The sequence below is a fragment of the Balaenoptera physalus genome (assembly GCF_965194825.1).
Source record: "Balaenoptera physalus genome assembly, chromosome: 12".
Classification (NCBI taxonomy): Eukaryota; Metazoa; Chordata; class Mammalia; order Artiodactyla; family Balaenopteridae; genus Balaenoptera; species Balaenoptera physalus.
In genome coordinates, this window is record NC_138897.1 from 9,009,455 (window position 1) to 9,030,744 (window position 21,290).

A 21,290-nucleotide genomic window follows, 5' to 3' on the forward strand; every position below is an offset into this window, starting at 1 on the left:
TCAGAGACACCCCAGAGTATTATATTCTAAATAAACCTGGGCTTTAATCCCTAGCCTTTAATACCAGAAAATGCTTTTCAGTTGCAGCCAGGATATATTATATTGATAGCTTAAAATAATTTTAAGATAAATTAAAATATTGGAATGGATTTGTTGGGTGGCATTATACTATCTAGCTTAAATTATTTGAGAAAAGGCACAGAATTAGGAATGGTCTTTGTATATTAAAGTTTGCAAAGCTTTAGTAAAGTATAATTTTCACTGTATTTTCTCATTGATTGCATATTTCATTTTCTTTATTTGCTTTGTGAATAAATAAATTTTTAGATAACTTCATATTACATGAGGGGGTCGCCAGTAGGATTATTTTATTCCCCTATGGTTTAAATTAGTCTTTATGTTTTGGCAATTTTTAATGAGTTTTAGTTTAAGCTTAAGATGGCCTTCTGATGTAACTGGGAGTGACTCTACTGCAAAAGAAATTTCAAGAGTCAGTTCTGGAGTTGTGTCACTTTCTAGTTAATTACTAAAGTATTGAAATAGTGGCTAGAGTATAGTGATGCAATGCATTTAAAGAATTGTGTGTTTCGAAAATGTTTGCCTTTGCAGGATACATTTTGTTCTTTTTTGCAAATGTGATGGAGTAAAAATCTAATAATATAGACCACACTAAAAAAAGACTGCCTCTTAGCTTTTAATAGTATTTCATAAGTGATATGTTTTATAATAATCTTTGGTATAATTCATTTCTCAGTCTATTTGGCTTTGAAAATGACTGTATAATAAAACTTTTTATAGTTTTGTTTTCTCTTCATGAGATTCTTATATGCTGTTATGACTACCATTTTCCATTTTATTTTTCCTGAGAATAACATACTTAGGAAACATTTTAGATTTTAACCTTTATAGTGTGTTTTAAAACTAGCATTTAAATGGTCAGAGTAAGACATAAATATTCTAAACATAATATTATAAACTCCTGGGATAGTATTTCACAGTGTGTTTGTGTGAATGATCTTTTGAAAGGGAGAAAAAAAATAATTCTCATGTGGATTGTTTTGTTTTTAGCTGAGGATTCTAAATGGATTATAGTTCCATCTTTGCCTATCAAAACATTGGTTAAGATGATACTCTCTAAAGGGGTGTATTTAAAGCTTATTTTTTAAACTGGTAGATTAAATTGTAGGTACTGTATTTTTATTATATGGGTATAATAGTGGTTATGGGCCATAGTTTATTAGATTTATGTAGATTGAGTGATATACTTAAAATGCAATTCATACAATATTAAAACTTTGTAACTTTAGATATGATAGGATGACATATAAATAGGAGTAAATTATGTACTATCCTTAGTTCAAGTGCAAGTTTTTTTGTTTTGTTTTATTTTCAAACAGGGCTCTAATTCGGCCACTTCCAAGTCAGCAAATGTTTGAACATGTGCAGAAGAGGCATCGTGTATTTTTTGTTTATATAGGTGGAGAGTCACCTCTGAAGGTATCAAATGATTTTATTCTTTAATGCACAAGCGCAGATATATTGTAATTTAATTTTCTGTATAAGGAGGGCTTCACCAAAAACTCAGGACTTACTTCACTCTTATTAGAAATACTTTAGTTCAATCTAAGTACTTCTATAATAAAAACACTTTATCATATATCCTCTATAGTATTTGCCTTCATGAAACAGAATTGAGTAAAAAGTGGTTGGGTGTTGCCTGTGTTAGTATATTTCTTCTATTGACCTGGTTATTTAGATTTTGTATTGCTTTTTAGCATTTTGAGTCTTTGAGACTGCAACATGCAGTTTGAGTGTAAACTTTTTAAAAGCAAAAGCTCATTGTCTTAAGATTATCGTATGTATGTATGTTTGTGTTTGCATGTCAGACACACCATCTCTTCCTATAATCATCATCAAATTAAATTAATAAATATGAATTGAGCTTGTTATATTTAATCAACTTTATTTGAAGGCATATAAAAGCACTTAGTTACAATGGTCTTTTGCCTTAGAAACAGTTTATTTCATTTCCTTATATTTAATCTTTTCACATGAAAAGACTTAAGGTAGCTAATTGTGATGACAGTACTTATTTAGCAGTGATACTACTTGCTCTGAATGTTTAATGAGGAATGAATTTTGATCTTGATTAATATTTAAAAGTCACCTTTTTCTGTTTGTATCTTCACAGGAGAAATACATCGATGCTGCTTCAGAATTAATTGTATATACATACTTTTTTTCTGCCTCAGAAGAAGTCGTTCCTGAGGTAATATTTAAAGTTGGATTTTAAGTAGTGTATTAATTACTATATATATTCAACAACTGTTTGTTGTCCTTTAATTGTGTGCCATGCACAGTTTTAAGTCCTGGATTATTGATGGCAAGCAAGATCACCAGGACCCTGATAGGATGGAGTTTACGTTCTCATGGGTGGGGGAAGTGGACTAAATTTTAGTATTGTAGATAGGAGCCTTCTCTTGGGTCCTCAGACTGAGATAGTGGTCCTCGGTAAACAAAGCTATAAACAGGATATCGTAACTGCTCTAAAAAATAATAAAGGAGCAGTGTGATAGTAAGGACATTTAGAGGTGGGATGGCTACTCTTGATTGATTGATCAAGAAATGTCCGTCTGAGGAGAAAATACATCTGAACTGGGACTTACAGGATGTGAAGGAGCCACGCACAGATCTGTGGCCATAGTAAACCAGAAGCAAGGAACAGACATTACAGATGGCCAAGATGAGAACCTGCCTGGCATAGTGGAGTAACAGAGCAGTAGCCAGTGTGGCTGAACTGCAGTGAGGAAGGAGATGGGAGGTAGGCAGAGGCCAGTGGAGGCCTTCTAGGTCATGGCCACGCATGTGAGGACTTGGTCTCAAGTTCATTTTAAGGACATTACTCTGTGTCAAGTGCAGAAACAATTGGATCAGGATGAGACTAGATCAGGAAGCTCAGTTGAACTCTTGAAGTAATCTAGGATTTAGGCTTGAAAGTTAGTAAGAGAATTAGGAAGAAGTGAAAGAATTGTATTTGGAGATAGAATTTTTTGAGCTTGTTCTAGAGGAAAAGAGGTGCATCAAGGATGACTTTTAGGTTTTTGGCCTGAACAACTGGTTAGATGGTGGTGTTATTTATGAGCTGGGGAATACTGGGGAAGGAACAAGTTGGAGTATGGGAGGAGTGATGGAGTTTTGAAGGTTTATTTTAATTTAAGTTGATGTATTAGGCATCCAAGTACAAGCATCAGATAAGGGTTTGGAGGTAAGTCATGGCTGCATAAATGAAATAAACTTCTTAGACATGGGATGCAAATCTGGTGGGAGATAAGAGGGTCCAGGTCCTAACAGCAAAGGACAATGAGAAGAAATTGTCAGTAAAGTAGGAAAACAAGGTGAATGGGAAGCCAAGATAAAAAGTGTTTAAGAAAGGAGTGGCCAACTGTGCAAGATGCTGTGAAGCAACCAAGGTGAGGAGAGGAAAGAACCATGGTGTTTGTCCCCATAGAGGTTGTTGGTGGTTTTAAGAGAAACAGTTTCAGAGGAGTAATGGGGACAAGTGACTCACTGGTGTGATTTCAGAGACTGGCTCACTCAGGGATACCCTTGAAAGGGAGAGATGCTGAATGCTGTGAAATACTCCCAGGGTACCTGTGTGGATGAGTTGCCAACCATGGGTGAATAGAGGCATGCTGGATGGTAGAGCCTCACCTGAGAGCTTTACCACTGCCCTTACAATAGTTATTTTCATGGTGCTGTAATGTAACCAGATCATTCTAGATCACCTGCGACATACCTTCCTCCCTTTTTAATCTTTCCAGGATAGCTGTCCTTATTTTTTATTTTATTATCATTTTTACTTTACTAGTTATCTACTGATTTATTTGTTGTTATGCTCAGTATTACCATACTCATGTAGTAATTCTGTGTGGCTTACCTAAATTATATCTTTTCTGCTCTAATACTGATTTCTCTACTGTAATTTTATTATTTTGAAATAAGTACAACACAGGTATAAGAAGCAGGTACCCACTGAATGGATCCTTATTATTGATTGCCACTGTAAGTTCCCATTCATAAAGCAGTTTGTCGTTTAAGCGTGCGCTCACCTCTCAGCGTGTGTTAGCAGATCTCGCTCTCCTGACTCCCCAGTGAGGTGTGTGCTCTGAGTCCTTGATTCACGGGAAGCCGACTCCCCGGATGAAGTGATGGACTCGTTGTTTCACAGCCTGGGAGTGGTGTGGAGAACCTACCTATGCCGACTGCCACCTTAGCCCCTGCTCTTCCGCCGTTTCAGAGTGCCTCCTGGCCTTCACTTCCTGTGATATCTTTGAGTCTGTTCACAGCTCTAAGAATATTTCATGGTTTCACCATAGCAAACAGGGCACCGTGCCAGGGGGTGTATAAAGAGATATCGAGCCGAGTCCTTGGATCAGCTAGGGATTGACTGTGTTCTTTTTAACTGTTGGTAACTTTTTTGTGGTTGTCATCATTGTGTTCTTTTTTCCCCCTGGTAACTTTCAATGCTTTTGAACTCATGGCTACCAACTGAAATTTTTTTTCTGATTTTCGCAGTATGTGACCCTGAAAGAGATGCCCGCTGTGCTTGTTTTCAAAGATGAAACTTACTTTGTTTATGATGGTAAGTTCCAAAGTTTTAACTCATGTAAACACTTTATAATTACAATGTTGTGTCTATTATAGGGCTTAGGTGTTGATGAAAGATTTAGTAAATGCAGCTACTGCTTACATTTCCCATTAGTTGAATGACTGGTAGGTTTTTCTTACCCTTCAACTTTAGTTTTTCCATTCCCATTAGTTGAATGACTGCTAGGTTTTTCTTACCCTTCAACTTTAGTTTTTCCACTCAGTGTTCTTTCATTCTGAGTTTGGCTACAGTAAATTTCTTTTTTTGTCAGATCATTTGCCTTTTTTAGAAATGAGCCCTAGGCAATTTCTATACATTACTTTAAAATATTCAAAATTAATTTTAAAAAGGTCTAACATTTGAGACACACAAAGATGTGAAAGAAATAAACCACCTTCAATAGTGGTAAAGCCCTGGGGTATTCGTCTGTAGCCTTTTCTCTCCCTCCCTGACAGAAGTAACCACCCACTTGCTATTCAGCATTTCTTTGTTGAAGCAAATACTTGGTCTATTTTTTAAATATTTTTATTATATCAAACACACATTATAGTAAAGAGAATGCTAAAATAATAAGACTCTACATACATACCTGTCACCCAGGTGAGACAGTTACTAAGATCTTACCACGTTTGCTTCAACAATTTTTTTTCTTTGTTGAAGCATTTTGGCAAATCCCAGTGGCATTTCATCGCTATGTGCTTCATTATGTGTCCCTGACTATATGTTTATTATGCATTTCTTTAAAAATGTGGGCTTTTTGGAGTTTATTTTTTTAAGATAACCACATGCTATTATAACACTTAACAAAATTAACAGTAATTCCTTGGTATTATCAAATACTTACTACCAGAGTTCGCAGACTGGGCTTTGAAGTAGCTTAGGGCAGTGCAGCAAACTCACAGGGGCATGGGGAGATAGTTCTGATTTCAGGAAGCACTGAAACTCAACATCTGTTGGACAGTACACAGCCACTCAAAAGCAAAGGCGAATGCAAAATCTCACCTACTAGCGATGTTAGTAACATTGTAAATTACATATGATTAATGAAATAAAAAATTCAGTTTCTCATTCTTACTAGCTACTTTTCATATACTCAGTGGCCTTGTGTGGCTTTTGTTGGAGAGCACAGATAGGGACCATTTTATTCATATCAGAAACATTCTAGAGAGTTATTTTTACTGAACCAAACTTGGGTCCACTCTCCTGTGTGCAGTAAAGCCAATCTGCTGACGCCAGGTTGTGGTGAAGGAAAGGGCAGCTTCAGTGCAGGGCGCCAAGCAAGGAGTCCAGGGCAGCTAGTGCTCAAAGGCCAGGTGAGGGAGGGGAGTCACAGGGTATGTGATCCGCTGGTGCACAGTCCTCTGATTGGTTGATGGTGAGGTAACAGCAAGGGCCGTGTCAGTTAACATTATCAATCCTTAGGCTCCAGTAGGCCTGGGGGATAAGTGCTCCTGGTCATCAAAACAACTCAGGAAATGTGCATCAGATACGGTTACATAAGCAGAGAATATGGGGGAAGGGTTGCCCAGGACTGCCCCTGAGGGGTCCTGCTCAGTCATATTATTTTGTGACGGAGAAGAAACTAGAAGTGTTTGAGAGCTGTAAGCTTTGAGTTGCTTAAATGACTCAAATGAATAGAAGAATATCTAATAAAAGGAATATTTTGATTGTCTTGTTTTAGTCAAAGGAGCATTTTAATTGTTTTGACAGTAACATGAAGACAAAGCAGTTATAAAATCTTATAGCTTCCCTATCTTTAGATAGATGTGAGGACCGTGTTTATTCCTTGATGTAGTATAATAGCCACCACTTACCTGTTATGTTTGTGCAGCAGGTGCTATCTATTTGCTTAACTTGACATTTTCATTTCATTCTCACCTGAATCTGGTAGTAAGGCAGATAGATAAATATCCTGAGATTACAGAGGGGGTAACTAAGAATGTTAGATAAAGGAGAGAGATATGTAGTTAAATTGCAGGTTCATTCCTTTGCTCATTCATTGGATATTTGTTGAATGGCTGCATGAGACATTGGGCTTAAAAAGGAAATTAAGAGGAACTTATTTGAAATATGTTCATATTTCATATTTCATATTTGAAATATGAAAATTCATATTCCATCCACTTATTCTTTATCTACACTCCTTGTATGATAAGCACTTAGTATATTCAATATATTGTCTTATTTGATAATTATAACAATCTTTTGAGACCAGCAGTCTTACTGTTTTATAAACAAACAGGATTAAAGAGATTGTTTTTGTTTTTTCCAAGTTAAAATCATACATGATATAATCAAGATTCAGCCTTCAAATCTCTTGTTCTAGTTGCATTATGAGTTTCTTAACTCAGAGAGCCACTTCGCTTTTTTTTGAAAAAGGCCTGATTTTCTTTATTAAAGAATACATTTAAGTCTAAATAATGGCTAAGAAGTGCCCTTCCCCATCCATGTTTTACATGTGGCCTCTGATGCATGAGAAAGAGAGGGGTAATGTGTTTAGCATCTACAGCTGTTTTGAAGGCCAACATTTTCTAACTGCAGTAGTCAGTTCTTAGAACCTGCCTGAAGTCTTCAGATAAAAGGTTACTTTGAATGCTTATCCTACTATTACATTGTTGTTAATAATTTCAGGAACAGTGGGATGGGGCTTAGGAGGATGGTTTATTTCCTAATGAGTTTTAGATTTATCGCTTTTGTGAATAATCTTTAGAAAATTTGCTTTTGACCTGGAGTGGAGATTATGGCCCAATAATGTTTTATGTTTGTTTTCCTAATTCATAAATCCAAATCCATAAATACTTTCAGATTTGCATTATATTACTTATTTTATAGGTTTGATAACTTGAAAATGTTTTGTTTAGCAATGCAAGTGACAGAAAAAGCACATCTTTCAAGAAATCAGTAAAATCCAGTCTTCATCCATATTGGTAGGCTTTTACATCAACTTCTTTTTCATGCAGTTGTAATAATTTTTCAGAATTACTTCAGAATTATATTTCTAATCAGGACATAATTCTCTTGGATAGTGTAAATGTTTCCTGTCTGCTTACCAGAGGAAGTATTTGACGTTGAAAAGGGCTGATATAGTATGTGTGACTTTATATGTGAGTTTGTTTTACATATGAAGGAGGGTTGTAAACTGAGGTCAAAGTGTCATAAAATAGAGAACAAAGAAATTATAATAAAAATTGCCCATAATGCCATCATCCAAGAATAACCATCAACTCAGGAAAACTATTTAATAGGAGTATATATATGCCTTCATTTTATCATTCTATCAGTTTTTTTCATACTTTATTTTTTACAGAGTTACAGTCATGTTGTAATATTGTTTTGTCACCTGCTTTACCACTTAATTATTATAATTTTTAAAAATCTATAAATGGTCTTTCTCAACATGTACCATAACGATTTAAATTATTTCCTGTTTAGGATATTTCAGTTATTTATTTTTATTTATCTATCTTTTGCTATTTTCAGTGGTGCTATAATGATGAATTGTTTTGTGCATTAATCCTTTTTTTACATTTGATTGCTTCAAATAGCTTTCTTAAAATGAAATTTATGAATTTAAGATTATGATCCTATGTCAGGCATTTTATACATGTTGCTAGATTAAACATTATAAACATTTTAACGTCATATTTACACTATAATTTATCAACTTTGTTTTGTTTTTTTAAGAGTACGAAGATGGTGATCTATCATCTTGGATCAACAGGGAGAGGTTTCAGAATTATCTTACAATGGATGGCTTCCTCTTGTATGAACTTGGAGATACCGGTAACAAGCATATATACAACTCTCCATCACACTACAAAACTTTTCCTTAACTGATAACTTCAATCTGTAGAAAATGAATTTTTTAAGTTCTATTTCATAATATCATTCCTTCTTTCAGACCTGAATGCCACTTCAACTTTATGAGAATATAGATTAATATTAACCGAAGAACATACCTTTGCATGTGGAATAAAGATTAGCTAGAAAGGGTTTACTAATAGAAGTGATAGTGACAGGGAAAACAGAGCCTGGAGAATAAGGAAATGAGAAAAAATAACCAACCAGAAAGCTGTCCACAGGACGCTGATTTTGTAATAGGAGTTGGAATACAAATTATCACAACCTTTGAAAGCCTGCTTTTACCTGTGAAGAAACTATGGGCATCAGATTGGCATGGTTTCTTGAAGTTATGTAATTGAAAATGATAAGCAAAGCAAATATAAATATAGATGCAAAAAAGAAAGCTGTAAGGAACTACAGCTGTAAGGACTGGTCTCAAACAGATGTGAACTACAAAAACTGTAAGAAGCTAACCGTGTAAATTTTAGGAGGAAGTGTTTTGTAAATTTATAATGAATTACAAATAAGAAATAAGTCATGGTTATTGTTGCCACATTTGTGTCCATTCACAACTTTATGATAGTGGGATGAAAGTATAGTTTTAGATTAAAAGAATGGGAAAATGTTACTCAAGGCTCAATTTTTTTATCTGAGAAATAATAGGCATAGAGTTTCCTCTTCATGATGTCCTGCTCTTGGATCTGGTTAAGAATACAAATTAGAAGCACTCTAACACATTTTTCTGTTACTTTGTAACTTTCACAGGATGGTATTTGTTCTGGTTCCTGAGTCTTCTTTTAATGTTCTGTGTCTGGTGATGCTTCTGTCTTTGCTTTCCTTACAGAGGGAGGTGTGTATTAGCTCAGTATTGGAAGTTGACGTAGATACTGTCAGAGACTGTGGGTTTACTTGCTGATTCATGCAGGCCCGTGTGAAGGGAAAAGGGGGAGAATGTAGGAATACGGTAGTTCTGCTGTCAGTACAGCATCGTAGGAGGCGGCAGTTAAAATTGGCAGCTTTGCCAAAGCTCTTCAGTGCCTTCTCCCAGATTGATTTGGAAAGAAGTTGGCTATGGCAGTGTGTCTTTGTGTTCCCAGCGTAATTGCCCTGGTTGGGTGTCAGCTTCGGCTGTGCCCCACTTGTGGTCCTGCCTGGCCACTTGTCATACAAGCCCCGCAACAGGCTCCTGGCTCTCGGTGGCTTCAGACACCTAGTGTAGTTTCAGGACTTATGGCGACTGCAGGTCCCTGCATCTTCCGACTCCTGCTTACTTTCCCGTTTTGTCTCACTCTCTCCCGTCTCCGGCCACGCTGACTGTTCAGTTTCCTGAAAAGGCTGTGCACCTTGCATCAGAGCACCTTTAAATATTCTCTTTTCTTTGCCTGGAAAAGTGTAGTGAATTTATATTCATCTGTCAAAGTCAGACCAAATACTGCTTTCTTAGGAAAGTCTTTCACTAACCCCCTGGAACTACATTAGTTTACTCTTACAAAATGTTCTTTTATAAACCCCACGTCCTCGTCCTCCCAGAGTCTTCTGACTGTTCACCACACGTCTGCGTGTGCGATTGTCTTCCCCACGTGCAGAGCTGTGTCTGTGTGCTCCTCACTGCGGCCTCGGGAACTAGCCCTGTGCCGGCTACATTGCTCGGCGCCCGGTAACTGTGAACTTAATACGCAAGAAACCACCTGTATCGGCCTGTGGGAAGATGCTGGACATGTTGTAGGCATTTTGAAAAAACTCATGAAGCACTTTAAATTAAAGAAATAACAGTAAAAACCAAACACTGAACAGTAAATGCAGTAATATTTCAAGAGGGGAAATAAACATTATGAACTAATGTTTTTAGCTGAGGGTTAAAAGAAGCATCAAGATTGTGTAGAATTTAAAGTTTGTATAGAATTTAAGTATGAAATTAGAGAAGATATGGGGATGAGATTGAAAGATTGTCGATTTAATCCTACGTTTATATACCTACTCTGAGCCAGAAACTATCCCAATATTTTTGTACATGTCATCTCATTCAACTCTCCAGATGACTTTGAAATAGATAATAGTTTCTAAAATAAGTTGGCGTCCGCTGAGGTTAAGGCACGTGGCTAATGGACGCTGTGCCTCAGTGTTGTTCTCCCAGGCCTGGAACATAATAGACCCTGCTGGATTGCAGGGCCTGGTCTTCTGACTTCCATACCAGTGCTCTAGTTGTTACGTCATGCTGCCATCCTGGAGGATGTCAGAGATGAATATGATTTATGTTCTGTTGAGGGTTAAATAAATTTGAGTCAGTTTTATTTTGTGCATTAATTACTAGCAAACAGTGGCCCGTGGTACCAAAGGGAATAACATGGTAAAAATCATTTTCTTGTTCTATACCATTTTTTCAGAGCTGTAGTAATTCTTAGTATATTTCTTTTATCAACTGGTTCCTTACAGTTTTAGTTTTCAACAAAATACTTACTTTAGTGTGTGGGTTGTGTGAAAAAAATAACAATTTGAGTATATGAATTGTTAAATATTTACTATTATTGATATTTACATTTCAGGGATGGGAGGTAGGTGGGAATTTATCACTTGGAGTCAACAGTTCACTGTTTCACTCTGCTAAGCATAACATGTTTAAGATAATTGGAATTGAATTCTGGAAACTATATACTATTTTCCTATTCATTGCTACAGTAATAATTGAAAAGTTTAATGAGGATTATTGAATTTAGATATGTCATTCTTAATTTCAGGAAAGCTTGTGGCTATTGCAGTAATTGATGAGAAAAATACATCAGTTGAACATACCAGGTATGGTGCCTTGAAATAGTTTTAAGCTTCAAATATCATCCAATTCAGACGTTACATGGCTTCAGATAAACTTGACACAGTATCTTACTTTTCCTGCAGTGTCAGATATTAGATAAGGCAGCATATATTATAATTGAATAATTATATTTTTCAAGTTGATGAAATGGAATATTCATGTATTTTTTGTTTTCTCACAGATTAAAGTCAATTATTCAGGAAGTTGCTAGAGATTATAGAGACCAGTTCCACAGGTAGGTGTTTGCATTCTGGAAGGCTCCATTATCTTTGTTTACAAAACAACTTTTTTGTTTACAAAATAACTTCTTTTATTACAAAACCTAATTAGGTTTTGTAATACAGTAAAGCAAAAGTAGGAGTATTTCATACTTTCAAAGATGAATCAAGGAGCTGAAGTGAATTACAGCATGTAGCATTTCAGTATGAATTGTTTGGACTTGAAGTTTATTGATATGTGTCTTACAAGTTTAAAAGAAACTTATAATTTGTATCATAGCTTAGTCCTGATAGGATTTGGGATAAGTTGGTGGTAAGAAAATATGCACATACAGGCATGTACCTCAGAGGTACTGCGGGCTTAGCTCCAGCCCAGTGCAGTACAGCAAGTCACGTGCAATTTTTGGTTTCCTAGTACATATAAAAGTTATGTTTTTGAATATTAAGTGTGCAGTAGCATTGTGTCTAAAAACTGTACATACTTTAAAAATGCTGACCATCATCTGAGGCTTCAGTGAGTTGTAATCTTTTTGCTGGTGGAGGGTCTTGCCCCGATGTTGATGGCTTCTGACTGACCAGGGTGGTGGTCACTGCAGGTCAGGGTGGCTGTGGCTTTTTCTTAAAATGGGACAACGGTGAAGTTTGCCTCATCCATTGACTCTTCCTTTCATGAACGATTTCTCCGTAGCATTGGTAGCATTTTACCCATAGTTGAACATCTTTCAAAATCTGAAGCAGTCCTCTCAAACCTTGCTCCTTTGTCAGCTAAGTTTATGTAATATTCTAAATCCTCTAAATGTTGTCACTTCAGTAGCCTTCGCAGCCTCTTTACCAGGAGTGGATTCCTGGAACCACTTTGTTTGATCACCCATAAGAAGCAGCTCCTCAGCCATTCAAGATTTATCACAAGATTATACCAATTCAGTCACACCTTCAGGCTCCACTTCTAAGTCTAGTTTTCTTACTGTATTCACCACATCTGCAATGACTTCCTCTCCTGAAATCTTGAACCCCTCAAAATCATCCATGAGGGTTGGAATCAGCTTCTTCCAAACTCCTGTTAATGTTAATATTTGACCTCTTCCTGTGAATCATGAATGTTCTTAATGGCATCTAGAGTGGTGAAGCCTTGCCAGAGGTTTTCAGTTTACTTTGCCCAGATTCATCAGAGGAATCACTATCTATGGCAGCTGTGGCCTTAGGAAACACGTTTCTTCAATAAGAAGACTTGAAAGTCAAAATGACTCCTTGATCCATGAGCTGCAGAATGGGTGTTGTGTTAGCAGGAGTGAAAACAACATTAATCTTACTGTGCATCTCCATCAGAGCTCTTGGGTGACCCAAGTGCATTGTCAATGAGTAGTAATATTTTGAAAGGAATCTTTTTTTTTTTCTGAGCAGTAGGTCTCAACAGTGGGGCTTAAAATGTTCAGTAAGCCATGCTGTAAATAGATGTGCTGCATCCAGGCTTTGTTGTTCATTTGTAGGGCAAAAGGCAGGATAGATTTAGCATAAATCTTCAGGACCCTAGTATTTTCAGAGTGGTAAACGAGCATTGGCTTCAACTTAAAGTCACCAACTATATTTGCCCCTCACAAGATAGTCAGCCTGTCCTTTGAAGTTTTGAAGCCAGGCATTGTTGACTTCTCCTCTCTAGCTAGAAAGTCCTAGATGGCGGCTTCTTCCAGTTTAAGGCTGTTTCATCTACACTGAAAATCTGTTGTTTAGTGTAGCCACCTTCAACACTTATCTTAGCTAGACCTTCTGGATAACTTGCTGCAGCTTCTACATCAGCACTTGCTGATTCACCTTGCACTTTCATGTTACAAAGATGGCTTCTTTCCTTAAACCTCATGAACCCACCTCTGCTAGCTTCAGACTTTTCTTCTACAGCTTCCTCTCCTCTCTTAGCCTTCATAGAATTGAAGAGAGTTAGGGCCTTGCTTTGTATTAGGCTTCGCTTTAAGGAACTATTGTGGCTGGTTTGATCTTCTACCCAGACCACAAAAACTTTTCTGCATATCAGTAATAAGGTTGTTTTACTTTCTTAACACTTGTATTCACTGGAGTAGCACTTTTAATTTCCTTCAAGAAGTTTTCCTTTGCATTCACAACTTGTTTGCTAATTGTTTGCTGGAAGAGGCCTAGCCTTAAGCCTATCTGAGCTTTCAACTTCCCTTCCTTACTAAGCTTGATCTTTTATAGCTTTTGATTTAAAGTGAAAGACGTGGGACTCTTACACTTGAACATTTAGAGGCCATTGTAGTGTTATTAACTGGTCTGATTTCAATATTGTTGTGTCTCAAGGAATAGGGAGGCCCTGGGAGAAGGGGAGGGAGAGAGATGGGGGAACAGCTGGTTGGTGAAGCAGTCAGAACACACAAAACATTTATTGCTTAAATTCAAAGTCTTGTATGGGCAGAGTTCGTGGCACCCCGAACATCACAATGGTAACATCAAAAATCACTGCTCACAGATCGCCAGAGCAGATATAATAATAATGAAAAAAGTTCGAAATATTGTGAGAATTACCAAAAATGTGACACAGCGACACGAAATGAGCAACTGCTGTTGGAAAAATAGCACAGATAGACTCACTCAAAGCAGGGTTGCCAGAAACCTTCAATTTGTAAAAAACATAGTACCTGGGAACTGCAGTAAAGCAAAGCTCAATAAAAGGAGGTTGCCTGTATACTCATACATTTGAGATAAAATTAAATGAGCAATCACAAGTCAGATACAGACAGATGATGATTTAACAGGAACTCAAAGAATAATGGAACATAAAAAATAGGTGATATTTTTTCCTGTATGCTAAATCAGTTTGTTACTGTCATAAAAGACAGTCAATATAAATTTGTTGCATTACTTAATTATTATGCCCTTTTTAGTCTAAGTCTTCTAATGATATATCAATGATATATGTATTTCTTGTGTTACACAGTATGAAACAAAATAGAAATGTCTTAAAATTTGCTTAATTTGTCACGTGTTTGTATCTCAAAAGCCAGTATTCATACTCTTTTATATTTATTGTGATTGATATGTTAAATGTTTACAGTGTTTGCATGCTTACCAAACCCTAAATTCAGTGCTTTATATTTATCTTTTTTTGTATTTAATATTGTTCTCTCCTTCTCTGTTCTTTTTGGTTGTTGTTGATTAGGGATTTTCAGTTTGGCCATATGGATGGAAATGACTATATAAATACCTTGCTGATGGAGTAAGTAAAATGCTAAATGATGAAATGATTTTGCTATCAACTCTATCAAATTTTTTTTGTTTGTTTTTTTTGTCACACTGTGTGGCTTGTGTGATTTTAGTTCCCTGACCAGAGATTGAACCTGTGCCCCCTGCAGTGGAAGCATGGAGTCCTAACCACTGGACCTCCAGGGAAGTCCCGACTCTATCAATCTTTAAATTTCTGTTTGTCAGAGACAGGCAGGACTAATAGCTGAAAAAAGCAAACCTTTGTATATGCTAATGCAGATATTCTCCCATTAAATATTTACTTTAGGTTTTAAATCTGTATTTGAAACTTATTAAACTTTAAAGTTCTCTATACTAAAAATAAAAAACTCCCAATTTAATATTGTCAATTTATAGTATTTTGGAAAGAAAACATCATTCAAAAACTTGTAAACTTTGTAGTTTCTGTTTAATATGAACCTTAAGTTCAGTTTTAATGAATAAATGTAACTTAAGTAGAAAATTTTTATCATCCAAGAATTAATTGCTGTTCTAGAAGAATTTAACAGACTAAAGTAAGTTTATAGGAAAACTTTGCAGCTTTAATATTAATATTGATTATGCTTATGATGTAAAGATCTGATTTGTCACTTCAGAAAGTTGATGTTAGAAAACATTTACCAGACCTATACCGAATTAATAAGTTTCAAATAAAAGCCTACTCTATTCAGTGGACGTTTAGTGAGTATTTGCTCTAAGTCACACACTGTGTTTGGCATTGCACTGTTGATGCAAAAAAATGAGTGAATTATAGAGGCCCTGTCTTCAGATGCTCACAGTGTGCTGGGTGAGACAGCATGGTGACTACAGCACTATGTGGGAAGGCCTGTGTGGTACGGAGCTCTGGAGACAGAGAGAGACCCACCCACACCAAAATGCACAGCAAGGCGCAGGGGCTCAGGAAACGCTTGCCACAAGAGCCGGTAATCAAGAGGGAGTCTAAAGAATGAGAAGTAGCTGAATGAAGAATGCAGCGAGGTTATTTCAGGCAGAGTGTAATAGCAAACACAAGAGTGTTTGGAAAATGGGTCTTAAAATAGCCCGGACGTGAAGATGGCGGAAAGCCCTCCAGAGCTTTACCAACTTATAAACCCAGAATAACATTCATAATTTTCAGGTAAGAGCCTAAAATTACGAAGTAAAGTACCTCTATTCATTTATAATCAATTCATTATCCTTATTCCAATAAGAATTTGAGAGGGTTTACCGAAGACATAAAGTACCAGATGTAATATATAATGAAGAAATCAAGACAAAGGGAAATAAAGTAAAGGATCTATACAATTACCAAAGGTACTTAAACAATTTGGATTTTTAATACTCAAGACAAAGTAGAAAAACATTGCTTATACATTTCCCGTCCCCTGTAGAATACCTGTTGCTTATAGGAGTATGGCCGACCTTGTAGAAACCTAAGAGAAATTGCTATGCTATATAATCTCATAAAGGGGGGCACATTATAATAGAAATGTATTTTTAATAGGATCTTTACAGTATATATAGTAGGGACTTCGATACAACCATTTATAATGTCCTTGGAGGCAAGCCAATAAAGTGATGCAGTAAAACATTGTGGGCAAGAGGCCAAAGCAATTTGCATCTGATAAATAACTCCTTGATTCAGGATAATATTCAGAATTTCTAGAGATGGATGGACATTCCTTCATGAGTATTATTTCTAATGCGAGTTGTGAGATAGAAGTTTTGCTACAGTTATGGTCAGAGAACAATAATCTCTACCACCAACTCCTTATTGTTTGGTTTTTTAAAAATTCATACTTGGCTTTTTTTTGAGAGAAGAGAGAAGGCATATAATGATGGCTATATAATAATCGAAAGCCCTTAATGAGCACTTACCCTGTGACCAACAATGGACTGAGTTGTCAATGTATGTTTTCTGACTTTTACACTAACTCAGTAAGGTATAAGTACTGTTATTTCCATTTTATATAGATGAGGAAATTGAAATTTCTTAGAAGAAACTCAAGGAAGTTAAATAATAAGCCAAAGGATGCTCAGCAAGTAAGTCAAAGAGATCCAGTCCTCAAATGCAGATCTCTCTTACTGCAAAATCTCCTAACTACTGTAAGATCAGTATTGACACATAAATTAGTAGAATTTAATAAGTATTGATGCCTAAAAGTTTTTAACGTAGGGCAAATACGTGATATTATATAAGATAGTTAACACTGTAGCACTGATGATGTTTTTTACTTTTTCTCAAAGGAAATAGGGTACTCTCAGACCTTTGGTCTATTAAATTATTTTGTATTTGATTTTTGTGAGTATAGTTAAGAGGGAATAGGATGAGGTGCTATTTTTCATCGTTATTCAAATGGAATTATTTCAGAACAAATTGTTTCTAGTTCAGCTGTGTATTTAACTTTTTCATAAGATATATTTTTATAGGAAGACCAGGTTCTACTTCATTCCATAAAAATAGAATTTTGCTACTGATGCACCATGATGATAACTAATAACTAAACTGCTGTAAGTTAAAAAGTTGTCTCATGTTTTTATAAACAAGAATGAAGCTAAGATTTTTTTAAAATTACAGTTAATTATTGCCTAACAATAATACTGGATAATAAAACACCCTGATACCCAGTGGCATAAAACAGCAATCCTTTATTCTCTCTCACTCGTCTGGGCTTGGCTGACCTTAGCTGGGCACAGCCAGACGTGGCTCCAAGCTGCCAGTTAGGTCCAGGTCTACCGTACGTGTCTTCCATGTCCTTGACCCTGGAGGGATATCTTCCTGGGGGATATTCTTCTCATGGCAATAGCAGAAAGACAAGAAGGCAAGCACATTTCAAGCCTCTGCTTCAGTCATTTCTGTGCCTTCCCATTGGCCAAACCACACGGCTGAGCCCAACATCAGGGATCATGTATGCACGTTTTGCCTCAGTGAGAGAAGGACGTGGTGTGGGGAGGGATAGAGAATTATAAACAAGAAAGCAACCTCCTGGACCCAGTGACTTATGTGGTGATAATACAGTGCTGTAAATTGTTTCTATTGTAGAGTTTTGTGCTTTTGCATAATACATTCATATACAGACATATGAATAACCATAAACTGATATGTAGGTGGCATACAGAATTAAGTACCTTTTTATGATTATGCAAAACCCTATTCTTGAAGGGAAAACAAATTATTTGAAGTAAATGACACATTAGTAATATTATGGTTTTTGTCTGCAAACTGAATTGACGTCTAGTATATCACTGAAGCACCCATGAGGATGGGGTGATTATACTGTAGGGTAGTGGGAGTTCAGAGAATTTGGAATAGTATTTATTGAACGTGTATTATGTATTGATACAAGGAATGTGCTGGATATTTAACTTGAATTTTCTCATTTAACTTCTGTAGCAAGATAGGTACCCTGCCCCCCACACCTTTATTCATTTATAAATGAAAAATATTAGACTTAAAGTTGTGGGAAAGCATCAGATCCGAACACAGGCAGTGTAACTCTGGAGACCATGCTGTTCCCTCTCTAGTTGCCTGAACGCCCTTTAACTGAGGTGGGCTGTATATGATTAAAGTGATGGTATTTAAGATAAACTTGTGGCAAGGAATTATATTGCCCAGAAATGGATACTTCATACATAATAATTTTTATCCTTAGGTTTGATTCATGAATACTCATTTGTCTGATGTTGTATACTAATAGTTTTCATAAATGTTAATTTAGCTATTTTTTAAATTGATGCACAATTTGAAATTTTCTCTATGTAAACAAAGGAAGGCAGAGCTATTATAGCTCCCTCCTTTTGTACTTCTAGTTATTTAGATATAATTCAAATAAGTATCAGAATATTTGTTGTCTCTGTGTTTAACATGTATTTTGATTTCTTTTGTTTTTCTATTTTCAGTGAATTAAAAGTCCCAACTGTGGTTGTACTGAATACTTCAAACCAACAGTACTTTTTACTAGATAGACAGATTAAGAATGCAGAAGACATGGTCCAGTTCATTAATAACATTTTGGATGGCACAGTAGATGTGAGTTTTTGCTTTAATTGCAATGGGGTGATGGGAGGAGGTGGAGGAGAAATGAGTTATTTTCTTCTGATTCTGAAAGGAAGAGTCGGCCATCACCCGGGGTGAGGGGCAGGCCTCCATCCTTGCTCCTCTCACATGATGGGCTGAGTCACGTTCCCCAGGACCTAAGTGGCAGAGGCTGCTAATGGGTGGAATGTTACTTGGAGGACATAGGTTGTCATAGTGACTGGGGGAGGTGTTACTGGCATTTAGAGTCAGGGGCTAGGGATGCTGAGAGGTCTGCAGGGTACAGAGCTATCCAATAGTGAACTTCCTGACTCTCAGTACCTCTCTGGAGTCAAGCATACAGTTGCATTAAGTTATTGGCTTTCTAAAAAAACCTGTGAATAATACCACAGTTTCTTAAAAGATCAGGAAATGTATTTAAAACCAGCCCCAGTGGAGTGTTCCAAATATAATCCTATAAAATATTTCTCAGAAATGATGAATGGATAATCTTCACTGTTTTTTTCTGTAAACCATATTGCAGTGTTTTTCAAACTGGGTTGTAGCCCGTATTAGTGGGTCATGAAATCACTTCAGCAGGTGGTGGCCAACATGCATCTTAATTCAATATACTAGAATAAAATAAGAAAAGAAGAGACTTCTGTGCTTTCGTGAAGTGTAATTATTACTTTGTGAGACTTGTTTCAGCTTTACACAAACTATATTTGGAAGTTGGCTCACAGAGTAACAAGTATTTCTTCTTTGGAAACACTCTGAATCACACAGTAGGAATTTTATATTTGTGAAAATAACACTTGTTGAAATGATGCTCACCTGTATGGGTGAGAACCCTTCAATTTGTAAGTTAGTGAAATTCAAGGAATGAGCCAGACTTTAGGCGTGGCTGAATGCAGGGATTTGATGGATTTTCATCAGGAATTTTTCTCCCTCTGCCTTGCAGCACTTTTTTCTTTTTGGGTTTCATCGTCGGACAGACTCTCCCTGCAGGACCTTGAGGATATCCTGCAGCAAGTGTAACACTGTCAGCTAAACTGAAAAGCTGGGCAGGCCGGCGCGTGGGTGGGTCAGCCTCAGCCGAGCTGCTTGGACTGTGGCCAGGGAGGACGCATGTTCATACAGGAGAGCAGAGGAGGGTGGGACAGAAAAACCAGTCAGTATTTACTCCGTGGCTCTTCCAGGTGCTCTGTGTAATCTTTTGTAGTCAACTCTTGACCTGCAGTTGTAAGATTATCTAACAGAAAAATGAAGTAATAGTACTGAAATAACAATTTAATTGTTTTTTATTTCTTGTTAAATTTAAGGCCCAAGGAGGGGATAGCATTTTGCAGAGATTGAAAAGAATAGTATTTGATGCCAAATCTACTATTGTGGTAAGTTGTGACAGTGTGTTTAGTGTCACTAATAATTGAGAATATATAGATATATAGGTTGTGTCTAACTAAGGTAAAATCTGGAATTTCAAAGGATTTGGTAAAAATATGTATTCTTAACTTGCAAGATAAGAACTAGTACATATTTACGTTAAGAAAAGATACTAATCAGGTGGATATTAAGTTTCTACAATTATTCATTCTGTATGATTGGTGAGTTAACTGGAATTCAGAATCACTTAACCTGATAGCATGACTTAAAGTGTTTTTCAGAGTTCCTTTCCTCCTCCTGCCCTTTTCAGTCCTTGGATCTGAAGCCTTCTTGCTGAGAACTCTAAGAAATCTCTCTTACTATCCCAGCTTCAACTGTCCGTCAGCTTGACTGCAGGGCAGCCCTAAATTTGTTGGAGCCTTAAACTTAGTTCTAGTTGTCTATCTTGAGCTCCTCCACGGGTATTTTCATTCATTATGGCCAAAAGCAAAACAGAGCTAACCTTCTTCTGTTGGTGAGAAGTAAAGTCATGCTGATAACTCATTAGTTACCCCGTGCGTCCTTCGGTTTGTCAGTGACCTTCTTTCCACGGATTGGGCCCTTATCCCGTTGTGTGTGGCTGCCGGCCTCCACTTGGTTTCCACACTTCCTCTTGCCCTGCCTCCCGTCCTCCACCTAATTAGTATTACTAGAATAATCAGCTCTGATCGCTTCCCTTCCCTTTTCCAGTGATGCCCCTCACAATTCTCTGTCCGTCTCACATGTTCTCCTCCTCAGTCTTCGAGCTCACACTGTACCCTGGCCTGCCTTGTTCTTACGCTTAAATTTCTGCCTCAGAACACCTTTATTCTGTGATGCCTTCTTCCATTCTCTCAATCCAAAGCGGCCCTGCTCTCCTCTGAACTTGTCTGTTTAGTTCTTAAGAATTACAGTCACAATCCAGAGAATATATTGTACTTGAAAAACCTGTTCAGTTAAATTGCTTTTACTTTTCTGGGAGCCGAGGAGACAGTATACAAACTGAGGGAAATTATTAAGTTAATGTTGCTTTACTACTAACCAAACAGGTCAAAAATGTTAAAAATGTTATGTGAAGAGAATATCACCTTCTTTATGGTCAATAACCACCCTTCTCCATAGCAGACT

At 36.7% G+C, this 21,290-nt stretch overlaps 1 protein-coding gene and 1 long non-coding RNA gene across 4 annotated transcripts in view; both read left to right on the forward strand.

Moving 5' to 3' along the window:
- Positions 1-21,290, forward strand: part of TMX3 (thioredoxin related transmembrane protein 3) — a 44,632-nt gene that overhangs the window by 19,483 nt on the left and 3,859 nt on the right. For 2 of the 3 annotated variants that reach the window (XM_082415924.1, XM_082415925.1), the window contains 9 exons: positions 1,398-1,497; positions 2,192-2,269; positions 4,576-4,642; positions 8,333-8,431; positions 11,227-11,284; positions 11,482-11,535; positions 14,685-14,741; positions 18,647-18,776; positions 20,084-20,152. In XM_082415924.1, coding sequence (XP_082272050.1) covers positions 1,398-1,497; positions 2,192-2,269; positions 4,576-4,642; positions 8,333-8,431; positions 11,227-11,284; positions 11,482-11,535; positions 14,685-14,741; positions 18,647-18,776; positions 20,084-20,152 — 712 coding nt within the window. Of the gene's footprint in view, positions 1-1,397; positions 1,498-2,191; positions 2,270-4,575; positions 4,643-8,332; positions 8,432-11,226; positions 11,285-11,481; positions 11,536-14,684; positions 14,742-15,957; positions 16,061-16,720; positions 16,782-18,646; positions 18,777-20,083; positions 20,153-21,290 lie in introns of those variants that run through there. The other variant, XR_014251467.1, reaches the window with a different exon arrangement.
- On the forward strand, positions 4,650-7,824 carry LOC309639129. The gene is made up of 2 exons (XR_014251491.1): positions 4,650-4,777; positions 4,835-7,824. It is a non-coding gene; the product is annotated as an uncharacterized lncRNA (long non-coding RNA).